Source organism: Oncorhynchus mykiss, chromosome 30 (genome assembly GCF_057628025.1).
Source record: "Oncorhynchus mykiss isolate SJ-2025 chromosome 30, ASM5762802v1, whole genome shotgun sequence".
Lineage (NCBI taxonomy): Eukaryota > Metazoa > Chordata > Actinopteri > Salmoniformes > Salmonidae > Oncorhynchus > Oncorhynchus mykiss.
This window is the reverse complement of record NC_143051.1, coordinates 26,547,774-26,559,188: the sequence shown is the minus strand read 5'-3', so window position 1 is coordinate 26,559,188 and position 11,415 is coordinate 26,547,774. Positions and strand designations below refer to the sequence as shown.

Below are 11,415 nucleotides of genomic sequence, written 5' to 3'. Positions count from 1 at the left end.
GCATGTGTAAATTAATGACTTGCATTGTAATTTAAAAAAAGATGTCAAACTGTGACTACCTCACCTTTCATTAGCTCACCAATAGAAGTCAGAGTCCTACGTTTTGTGTGTTGACATTAAGCTCTGTGTATGTCTGGGTCTTCATTCTTTCTAAATAGCCTTTTCCCTTCACATGACTAGACTTGAGTCACACAATAATCACACACAATACTCTTCGTCTATTTTCACCTCAGTTCTATAGAGTTGATGTATCAAAATGGAAGAATGTCTGACAACATGCAGACTGTGAGAGCCAATGGGGGTTCTGTGAGGTGAAACTTTTAGCATGTCAAAAGATTGAAAAGATCTGACACAATAATGTTTTCTTACAATGGAAGGCAAGCATATTTTTGATTCTACTCAATACATTTTTGTCTGAATGTTCTGTAATGCTTTGCCATGTTGAACAGGCCAACATTTAAGACTTACGCTACACAGACTCTGGCAGGTGCACACTGACGGGGTGTTCATTTGTGCCCCCTGGGGATTACTTTTATCTTTGTCAAGGACAAAATAATACAGGCCACCAAATAACTGTAACAGGATGACTGACTACATGTTTGGTTGTTCATGTAAAACAGGTTATTCTGGTTCTGGCCATAGACAGGAAATTGATAAGAGGTAGGTTTACAGGAAATGGATAACTGTTTACACATTGTTGAGCTAGTTGAGTATTAATACATGGCCCAATGCCACATTTAGTCTCCCTTATCATGCATTGAAATGTTCAATTCCAGGTAATATCACTCAAGGGATTTTTGGTACTTTCCATTCTGTACTTCCCTGTATGGTATACAGCACAACATGTTTGTAGTTGCATGTAGGAAACCACTAGAAGGAGCCAGAGTACATATCATGCTAAGAGCGAGTACAATTAGTCCATGATTTTTCTATCAGTGGAAAATACAGTAGCTCTCACTTCATTTATTTTTATCACACCACTGATAAATTGTCAGATGTATGCCAAAAATGAATGATAGAAGAGTGATTAAATATGTGTAAAGAAGAGAGAAACTGAAACATTTTGTTTATAAAACTTGTATTGCTTAGTTGCAATCTTCACATTCATATTTGTCAGTAGAAAATAACCTAAAATGTAATTCACACACATACCCCATACACACGCACAAACTTTCAGCTGTACTCTTGTCTCATAAACAGCATCTCACTTAACAAGTCAAACAGATTCGCCTGACCAATAACAGGTCTGAAGAACAGTTCTGTGATGAGTGATTGGCTGACAGCCTGTAGGGCAGAAGTCGATAGTAGGATGTGGCTGAATCGACCCGAGTTTCCTGGGTGAAGGGTCAGGACAACCTCCTGTAGAGCTCTCTGGGCCTCCTGTTGGAGACTGTTGATAAATACAGTGGTGCTCAATCCTGGGACGTCTGTTAAGAGGAATTGGGGTAAATGGAATGTCAATTCAACTGTATTCCACCATCAGCAGTTTAACACTAATGTGACTGAAGAGTGAAGCTGTATACCATAATTTTTCATGTTAGATTGTTAAATAATCATTGATTATGCCATTGATTGCTTCAAATATTTCAATCGAATGAAATTAATAGAATGTCAGTTCAGGTAGATTTGGAGTTCCACAGTAGACCATATCATGCTGAGAAGAAGAGCTTTACCTGGATTGAACAGCATAGCACCCTTCAGATAGGCATATTCCTTTGGGCTTAGATTCAGAGTCCACAGTCTGTTCAGACAGGATCTGAGTTTATGCACCCCAGCCAGTGTGGGCAGAGACCTCTTCCCCTCATCTTCCTCCTCTTGCTCTTCCTCACTCCGTGGCCCCTGACTGTTAAGGAGAATCTTCCTCAGCATGCTAGCCTGTGGTACATCCATCACCTCGAACACAGTCCGTTCTTGGGCCAGGCCCAGAGAGAACAGGGGCACCCAGCAGTCCCTCAGCAGAGATAGCTGATCATCCACTGGAAGCTGACTGAAGGAGGGTAAACTCTTCATGAAGCGGATGGTTTTGACCAGAACATCAGACGCCACCTGACAGGTTCCCGCAGGGTTCTTCAGACACACTGCCCGTCGCCACTCGCAATGACAGTTGTGAGGCATTATCATGTTGTAGTCATACTGGTTCACGTGGTTGTTGTTGATCAGACTGTTGTTGTTGTTGTAGTTACTGTCCGCCCGGCTCAGGATATTGTACAGGATGGTGTGAGGCTGATGTTGTTGCTCCCGGTAACCTGAACAGTGACAGGTGGTCTTCATCTCTTCAAGTGGAAACATCATGATGAATTTTCCTTTGAGGATCAATAAAGTGTCAATCAATCAGTAGATGATAAGATGTCCCCAGTGCGGAGGCTTTACAGAGCTATGCTACAGAGGTGAGAATAGCCACATTCTCTCTTTGAAATATTGTCCAGCAGTGTGATCAGCAGCTCTGACTGTCTGACAACTCCAGTAGCCCAAGTCCTATTTATAGGAAGATAGGACACGCTTCTCTGATCTGTGTGTGACAAGTCAGCCTTGACCCCTCCCCCTCAGAGCACACACACACACCCGAGAACAACAGAGTGACCCTGGACTGCTCTGCTCGCTGCGTTGGGTTCTATCCACGTGGAGCGAGGTAATAGGGCGTATTCATAACAACTGTGACATTTGCCCTGCAGGGAGGGATGTGAGAGATGTGAGAGATGTGAGGAAGCCGGCTGCGCTCTGGGGTCAATGTCATTTATCATGTTTACCTGCAGTTACTAACTCAGCCTGTACCAGGCTACCAAGGACAGGGTCAATGCTCCCATACAGACTGCTACCCCAACACACAGCCTTGGTTCAGTCTTCGATTACGTGCTAGTTAAGGGGTAAATGCAGACTTAGGATCATAGGATAGCAGCATAAATGTTGGTATTGACAAAGAGTAATATAATTTTAGGAAAACAACAGAAGTAGCCTAGATCCTAATCACATAGATAGATATAATTTTATTATCATGATCAATAGCCTACTTTCTTTTTGGCCTTACATGTGTTTTTGCAAATAGGCTATGCAACATAGAAAACATTAATATTTCCACTCATGTTGCATATCACTCAACATAACTCTGTGTGATGGTCATTGTGACCCTTATTTCACTTTATTTGAATAGTTCAGTCATGGCGCCACAGATATGTTATCTGGGTCAAAGAGCTGTTGGTCAATGACATCTATCCATCAGCGATATCTCCGGCTAAATCACTATCATGGACAATAAATGAGGGTTAGAATTAGAAAGATGTTCTACAACTATTATATGTAACATTTTCAATAGGATCATTGCTGATTCAGAGGTGGTGAAATTAGCTATAATGGCTACAATAAAGAATTTCAGAATCAGAATGTTATCCTTGAGCATACAAATCATCTGTTTGCGTGTAAAAATGTCTTTCCATAAATACATTTTCATTTATTCAAATGCACAGTTATAACAGATTAACGAAGAAATAATGTGTAATCGTGAAATAAAATGAATATACGATAATTATGGCATAATTAATTTGCAATATTTTTGCCATCAATCAAACACTAATTTCTAATCTAGAATATTCCTATTTTCCCCCCGTTAAAATTTGAATGTGTCCATATCCGTTCATGTAACACGATCTAATTGGCTGTTTGGTTGTCATTTAAAAGCTTGGCCTCCCATTGCATCAAACTTTCCATTCTCTTAGAAACAAGGCGGTGCTTGTTTCCAGGAAGTAGTACAGCAACGTGACTTTACATTGCTCCCTGTTGCTGCTAGCCTGTCCGTTTCAAATTATATTTTCAAACAAGTTTATATATATATATATAAGGATATATATATATATATTAGAACAGAAAATGGGTGATGATGAAAAGTATGACGGGATGTTGCTTGTTATGGCACAACAGCACGAAGGAGGTGTACAAGAGGTAAATTACAGTTTGATAGCATGCTAACATTAGCTAGCAAATTCATCAACAACTGGCTAGCCGGCTAATTAAGTTTGCTCTATGGGGGATGGGAAAATGTCCAGCGTTTGCACCATGCATATAACACCACAAACATGTAGCTAATGTTAGTCGCATATATTAAATATCACACCAGTAGCGCAATCGTTAACCATAGGGTAGTTAGCAGTGTTTAGGCATGTTGGTGTGGTACCGTTAGTAAGCCATAACAAATAGGCTTGTGAGTCATATAAGGCGCAGGTTGGCTATATATCATCTCTAATGTAATATTTGTTCGTCCAACAGTTAGTAAACACGTTTTTCAGCTTCCTCCGGCGTAAAACAGACTTCTTTACGGGTGGCGAGGCAGGTGCACCAGAGAAGGTGAGTCCAAAATTGGATACCTAACAGAACAAAAATGCATACATCAAGATATGCTGAACTAATATGTCTAATCTTATGAACTAGCACAGTAACAAAGTCAAAATTGGCTATATAGTAAACATTTTAAAGTTGTTTTAAGGTTAGGATTGGGGTTAGGCTCAGGTTTTAAAATTAGATTTGAAGAGGAGAAATTTGTAGAAATAAGAGGGGTTTATGACTTTGTGGCTGTGTTACCTAGTAATAATACCTCTGTCCCCAGCTGGTGAAGGAGTCGTTTGCCCAACACAGCGGTCTTGCCCTGAAGGCCCACAGAGAGAAGGAGAAGAGACAGGAGAAGGAGAAGAGAGAGAAGGCAGAGAGGGCTGCTAAGCTAGCTGAAGAAGAGGAGAAAAATAAGATTAAGAAAGCAGACGACGAGCCCAAAATCAAAGAACTGACAGACGAAGAGGCAGAGAGACTTCAGTCTGAAATCGACAAGGTAAGAAAAACGTGTTGTCACTTATGAATGTTTGATGTGCTATACACATTAGATTTAACGGTTTGTCTTTGTTATGGCTGACCTCGTTTAGTCGACTGGTCAATTGTTTGGTCGATAGGCTTGTTGGCGGACTGAGATTTCTTTAGTCGAGCAGTAGCAGAAAATATCAACCGTCTGATTCACGCTGAGTGAACTGATCCATTGTGGAGGCCTTGGAGATGGCACAGTCCATCAGTCTAAGACATATTAAACTGAAATTGTATATGGTTATATTACATAAGAACAATGTTGAAACACTAAAAATAATATTATTTTATAACAAATGCGCGTTTTACCGGTCGCTTTCCATGGTTCTGAAACACAGCATTGTGCTGTTGAATTTGTGCCTTTTCCTAGACCATGTTGCTATGTGCATAATTGCAAAGTTACCCAGCATATTGATGTTGAGAACAATGCTGTGGAGAACAGCAGCAGAATGAGGAGAGAAGAAAACAGCCCTGGACTTATTGTCTAAGAAAAGTGAGGAGAGAGGAAACCCCAACTTAATTAGGTCTATAATCAATAGCCTAACTGTTAAATGTGCCTGTCTTTATAAATCATCAATATATCTACAGAAATAAGACAGATCTTGCTTCTGTTGCCTGTTTGAGTGTTTGTTTAATAGCCTACTGATTCCGTGACTACCAAGCCACACTCAACGACATGTCGAGTAAACAATTTCACAACTTAGACGGTGTTTTAATCTTTGCTTCGCTGTAATTTTAGTTAGAACAGCCTTTCTGGTATTATTTATAATTGATTTAGTCTTTACGCTGTTCTAAATTGTTGGGGAAATTATATTTATAACAAAACCCCTCCTTTTTCTTGATCTCGTTGTTGTTGTTGTTGTTATTATGATGATGATAAGTAATGTCATTATCATTAGTAGGATTAATATAGCAGCCTTGTATAACCCCCATCGGCTCTAGGGCATCCTGTTTAGTCTTATTACTGTAATTAACTTAGGCCTATATTTCAATACTTCTATAGGCTACTGTATCAATCATTCATTCGTTCATGTCACTACACAGTATACGAGTCATTCATGATTTGAAACGCAATCAAGCATGACATTTTTTTAAATACACTAAAGCGAGCATTTAATAATTAGCTTATGCAATAAATAAACTTTTCCTTTTCGGGAAATTGCATTCATGAATGAATGCAACTGTTTTTATTCTTTACTGTAATAAAGGCTTAACATAAAAATGTTAGAGCAGACTCTCTGGTACGCTTTTACCTTAGTGTTTACCTTGTTCCAAACGGTCAGAAAATTCATATTGTAATCGATACAGCACCTGTTTAAGACACATAATATGCATGCATCATTTGCTCCTTACCGTATTTTTCTTGATCTCTGGGATTTTACACAACTAGTCACATTTATTCCACACATCAGATTTTCCCTTTACCTCCTGAGCAACGAGAAAACATCCCCCAGTTTAAATTGTATTCGTCACGTCCTCTGCATCAATTTTGCTATCACGTATTACGGTGTTCAGAGTTTGTTATAACCAATTTATTGATGTTATTATGATATGCTATAGGTCAGGCTCTATTGTACCCTATTCAGACAGGGTTAGTTTTACTGGGGAAGGTCGGGTAACATAATTATGTGCATGAGCACAAAACACAGACAACTCTTGGTAAAGAACAGACAACTCTCTGTAAACCAATGTTTTTTTTAATGGGGACCATCCTAGTCTTTGTCTTGATGAAGCTTGATGTCTGTCTTTGTCTTGTCTTGGTTTCAGCAAAAGAAACAAGAGGAGAAGAAAGAGGCCACAAACACAAATGCAGAAATTCCACCTGAGAAAGCTGAGAAGGAAGGGAGAGAGAAGGGAGAGAAGGAGGTAAGAGATTTGGTTGGGATGCCTCAGTAGATAAATGAGCTGTAGTGAGACATCACTGTTTCCCCTGCTATCATATAGGTGGGGTATCTCACTTGGGAAATAAACTAGGGGAAATAAACTATTTTATGCATGTTGAAGGCAATTAAAGCAAATTCATAACTAGTTGATTTTTGCCAGACTGATTCCGATGGAGAAGAAGATGAGAAAGACAAGGACAAGATTAAACCTAATGCAGGCAATGGAGCTGACCTGGCCAACTATCGTTGGACACAATCCCTGTCTGAAGTGGACGTGAGTTTATTTGCCTTTGGTTTTAGTATCCCCTAGTGCATGGATATTAAAGTTTAACTGTAGCATGATTGTTTAACTATGATGGGGTATTTTGTGCTCTCTGTTCATTTTGCACATTATGCATGGGCTGGGCAGCTCCTCTATTTCAGAGCGGATGATTATCTTTCTGCCCCCAGTTGCTAGGGATTGGGTTAGTATTGGGCAAGATGTAATCAGGCATTCTGTGTGTTCTTCTTTATCTTGCTAGCTGATGGTGCCTTCATTCTAATTGGTTGTTCCCCTTTATCCCACCCCCAGCTGGTGGTGCCTTCATTCTAATTGGTTGTTCCCTTTTATCCCGCCCCCCAGCTGGTGGTGCTTTCATTCTAATTGGGTGTTCCCCTTTATCCCGCCCCCCAGCTGGTGGTGCCTTCATTCTAATTGGGTGTTCCCCTTTATCCCGCCCCCCAGCTGGTGGTGCCTTCATTCTAATTGGGTGTTCCCCTTTATCCCGCCCCCCAGCTGGTGGTGCCTTCATTCTAATTGGGTTTTCCCCTTTATCCCGCCCCCTCAGCTGGTGGTGCCTTCATTCTAATTGGGTTTTCCCCTTTATCCCGCCCCCCAGCTGGTGGTGCCTTCATTCTAATTGGGTTTTCCCCTTTATCCCGCCCCCTCAGCTGGTGGTGCCTTTTGATGTGAAGTTCCGTATGAAGGGGAAGGATGTGGTGGTGGACATCCAGCGTGGTGTGCTGAAGGTGGGTCTGAAGGGCCATCCTCCTGTGATCGATGGACAGCTCTACAACCACGTCAAGGTGGAGGAGAGCTCCTGGCTCATTGAGGACGGCAAGGTGGTCACCATTCACCTGGAGAAGGTACTGCTTTTATTTCTCTTGTATTACAAGGGGTTTCATTGAGATGAAACATCTCTTTCACTCTGAAACCTTTTAATACACTAAATCATGCCTTGCGTCTGTTTCAGATCAACAAGATGGAGTGGTGGAATAAGTTGGTGACCACGGATCCAGAACTCAATACAAAGAAGATCTGTCCAGAGAACTCGAAGGTAACCAACGCCAAGCTACCGATGCAAGGCTCACTGTATATTGCAAGAGAACATGTGATTATTCGACTTTATTTAAAGATTAAAGGGTCATTTATCTCCCACTTACTAAAGCTCTTTCCCTTACTCTCCATCTCTCTCCATCTCTATATTCCTCCATCTCTCCATCTCTATATTCCTCCCTCTCTCTCTCCATCTCTCTATATTCCTAACCTCTCACCCTCCATCTCTCCCCTCTTCCATCTCCCTCTCACTCTCCATCTCTATATTCCTCCCTCTCTTTCCATCTCTCTATCGCTCCTCTTCCATCTCTCTATATTCCTCCCTCTCACTCTCCATCTCTCTATCGCTCCTCTTCCATCTCTATATTCCTCACTCTCCATCTCTATCGCTCCTCTTCCATCTCTCTCTATTCCTCCCTCTCCATCTCTCTATCGCTCCTCTTCCATCTCTCTCTATTCCTCCCTCTCCATCTCTCTATCGCTCCTCTTCCATCTCTCTCTATTCCTCCCTCTCCATCTCTATCGCTCCTCTTCCATCTCTCTCTATTCCTCCCTCTCCATCTCTCTATCGCTCCTCTTCCATCTCTCTGTTTTCCTCCCTCTCACTCTCCATCTCTCTATATTCCTCACTCTCCATCTCTCTATCGCTCCTCTTCCATCTCTCTCTATTCCTCCCTCTCCATCTCTCTATCGCTCCTCTTCCATCTCTCTCTATTCCTCCCTCTCCATCTCTCAATCGCTCCTCTTCTATCTCTCTATATTCCTCCCTCTCACCCTCTCTCTCTTCCTGCTGTCTCAGCTGTCAGATCTGGATGGGGAGACCCGTGGTATGGTGGAGAAGATGATGTATGATCAGAGACAGAAGTCCATGGGTCTACCCACCTCCGAAGAGCAGAAGAAACAAGACATCCTCAAAAAGTAGCTTTCAGCACATTGCTTATAGCACCATCATATAGCATGTCCATCATGACACAGTTTAAGTAGTGCAGTACTTTTCTTAACATTGGGCTCCAGAGTGGCACAGTGGTCTAAGGCACTGCATCTCAGTGCAGGAGGCGTCACTACAGTCCCTCGTTCAAATCCAGGCTGAATCACATCCGGCCGTGATTGGGAGTCCAATAGAGCGGCACACAATTGGCCCAGCGTCGTCCAGGTTTGGCAGGGGTAGGCCATCATTGTAAATAAGGCATTTATTTTTAACTGACTTGCCTAGTTAAAGAAAGAAAAGGAAAACACAGACAGTGAAATGTTTGACCTATCCCAATAATCACTGGGACTTAACTACTGGTAATCTACTGACAGAATTGAACATTAGAAAAGTACTTCATGTTATATACCTACTGACAAGACGATGTTCTGTCTGCTGTTTACTTTCTATAGGTTTACTTGGTGCTTTTCTTTTTATTGTCAAACATGTTCCAATATACTGGATAGTTTAGCAGAGCCATAGAAACGAGGAAAAGGTGAATGTAAAAGCGGCTGCCTCCTACTGTTTCCTGTCAAGGTCAGGTCACACAATCATTGCAGCCATAAACAGATAGTGAGACGTCTGTACCAGCTTCCCAACTGAGTCCGGAGACTAGAGCTGACCTCACTTGTTGTTCCTCGACCATCATAATGCCCCGTGTCACCCACTGCACTCCTTTTCAGCAGGTGGATTATATGTTATCCCTATTCAAAGCCTTTTTGTTATGAGCAGGTGGATTGCATAGTTTGTGCCCTGTTATTTATTTATTTATACAAGAACAAAGTTATATGCATTTTACATACTGCGTCGTCTTATGAATATGCTCTGTATTAGACAGATTGCATGACCAGACAATGACCATGTCCTTATTTCCCAGTGACGTGACCTGAGCAATGTGAGGTCCATTAGTGATAGTTGGCAAATACTGCCTGAATGATCTCTGTATGATTCACTAGACTAGTATAGGTAGAAGAACCATTACACAGTGATAAGGGGTGTGTACGGGATAGAGGGAAGGAGCCGTAACCATTGGAGATGGATGTACAGGACATTCTTATCACTGTGGAGGTTATTAATTAACCCCTTCTAGTCCCAGTCACGAGCAAGGCCAGCGTTAGGTTACCCTTGTTCACCTGTGGCTTACTAGAAACCCTATTTAAGGGAAGGAGCCATCGGAGATGGATGTAGAGAACAGTCTCTTATCAAAGTTCATGTTATTAATCCCTTCTACCCCCTATCCTGGTCATGACGAGGCGAGGCCAATAATAGGTTGGCTGGTTATATGTGTGATGTCATTCTGCCACGTCTCACACTTCCTCTGTTTATGAAAGTGTCCTATTCAAAAGATCTAGTACCCTTACTATGGTTAGACTTCTGTTCATTACTGTGTGACACAATAGAGGAAATCCAAATCCTTTATAAATGGGTGTTAGTCTGATGTGGTTACTTTGTAAGGTGTTCTTTTAACCATGTCGGTATCGGGCAATTTAAAAGCCTTAAATTATATCTGCATTGGCCTGTTGTGGAGGTGAGAAAATGAAGGGAGAGGTCAATATTGCGAAGAAAATATTGACCTATCGGTGAAAATATTGACCTACAGAAAATGTCCACTTCAGTGCATCTGTAACTGGCTTCACTGTGCTGGTACCAGCTTGGCTTTCTCCACTGTCATTTTACTGGGCTCAATGCTGGGATGAGTTTATCCAGTGTAATCTGACTATTAAACATGGCTAGTCTTGCAAACGCCTATGATCGTTGTCATTGCCAAACCCTTGTAGCCTGGAACCAGGCTACTCTCTCACTGTTCAGACTCTAGGATGTGACCCCCCCCCCCCATTGTGTTCCAGGTTCATGTCGCAGCACCCAGAGATGGACTTCTCTAAAGCCAAGTTCAGCTAAGAGACGTCACTGTCGTTCCCCAGCCAACCCTCCATACCCCTCTGCAGGAAAACGACGACTATGAATCCTCATCAAAACCAACCTCCGGCGCCGATCTTACAGTTGAATTGAATCTCTCTTCATCACCCTTTCTCTCTTTCTTCATCACCCTTTCTCTCTTTGTCTTCATCACCCTTTTTGTCTTCCCATTTCTGTAGTCCTAAAGTGATGGGTTCTTGTTAGTCTCATTCCTGTGACTGACAGAAACTTGACGACTGTAATAACTCCCATCTTTGTTGTGTTGCATTTGTTACTGTGTTCTGGATGTTTTAAAGAAATGTTTGGAGTTTTTTCTTTTAAAATAAATGAATTCAAACCACATTCATTGAAATCTGGCATCATCGGTACTTTAATGTTAGAGAAAAATAACTGAAATACCATGTGAGATTAGCTACGATGCAGATTAGGCATTTAGTTCATTGTGAAATGTTACAAGAGCTTTCAGAGACGTTGCGAGATGCAGCAAATGTCAC

General features: G+C 41.6%; 2 protein-coding genes across 3 annotated transcripts; one reads left to right on the top strand and one right to left on the bottom strand.

Annotated features, from left to right (window-relative positions):
* Positions 1 to 1,061: 1,061 nt before the first annotated feature.
* On the bottom strand, positions 1,062 to 2,491 carry LOC110488188 (nuclear receptor subfamily 0 group B member 2). Of its 2 annotated transcripts, none has more exons than XM_021560291.3 (2): positions 1,674 to 2,491; positions 1,062 to 1,427 (listed from the first exon to the last, which is right to left on the bottom strand). In XM_021560291.3, the coding sequence occupies exons 1-2, from the start codon at positions 2,290 to 2,292 to the stop codon at positions 1,174 to 1,176; spliced, it is 873 nt and encodes a 290-aa protein (XP_021415966.2). In that variant the 5' UTR covers positions 2,293 to 2,491; the 3' UTR covers positions 1,062 to 1,173. The 2 variants fall into 2 exon arrangements, with proteins under 2 accessions (XP_021415966.2, XP_090084057.1); XM_090227931.1 differs by having other exon boundaries at positions 1,062 to 1,390; positions 1,674 to 2,475.
* A 1,248-nt stretch (positions 2,492 to 3,739) lies between these two features.
* LOC110488186 (nuclear migration protein nudC) lies at positions 3,740 to 11,263 on the top strand. Its single transcript, XM_036971315.2, has 9 exons — positions 3,740 to 3,933; positions 4,258 to 4,335; positions 4,595 to 4,813; positions 6,607 to 6,705; positions 6,883 to 6,996; positions 7,653 to 7,847; positions 7,955 to 8,038; positions 8,837 to 8,955; positions 10,852 to 11,263. The coding sequence occupies exons 1-9, from the start codon at positions 3,862 to 3,864 to the stop codon at positions 10,901 to 10,903; spliced, it is 1,032 nt and encodes a 343-aa protein (XP_036827210.1). The 5' UTR covers positions 3,740 to 3,861; the 3' UTR covers positions 10,904 to 11,263.
* Positions 11,264 to 11,415: the final 152 nt, after the last annotated feature.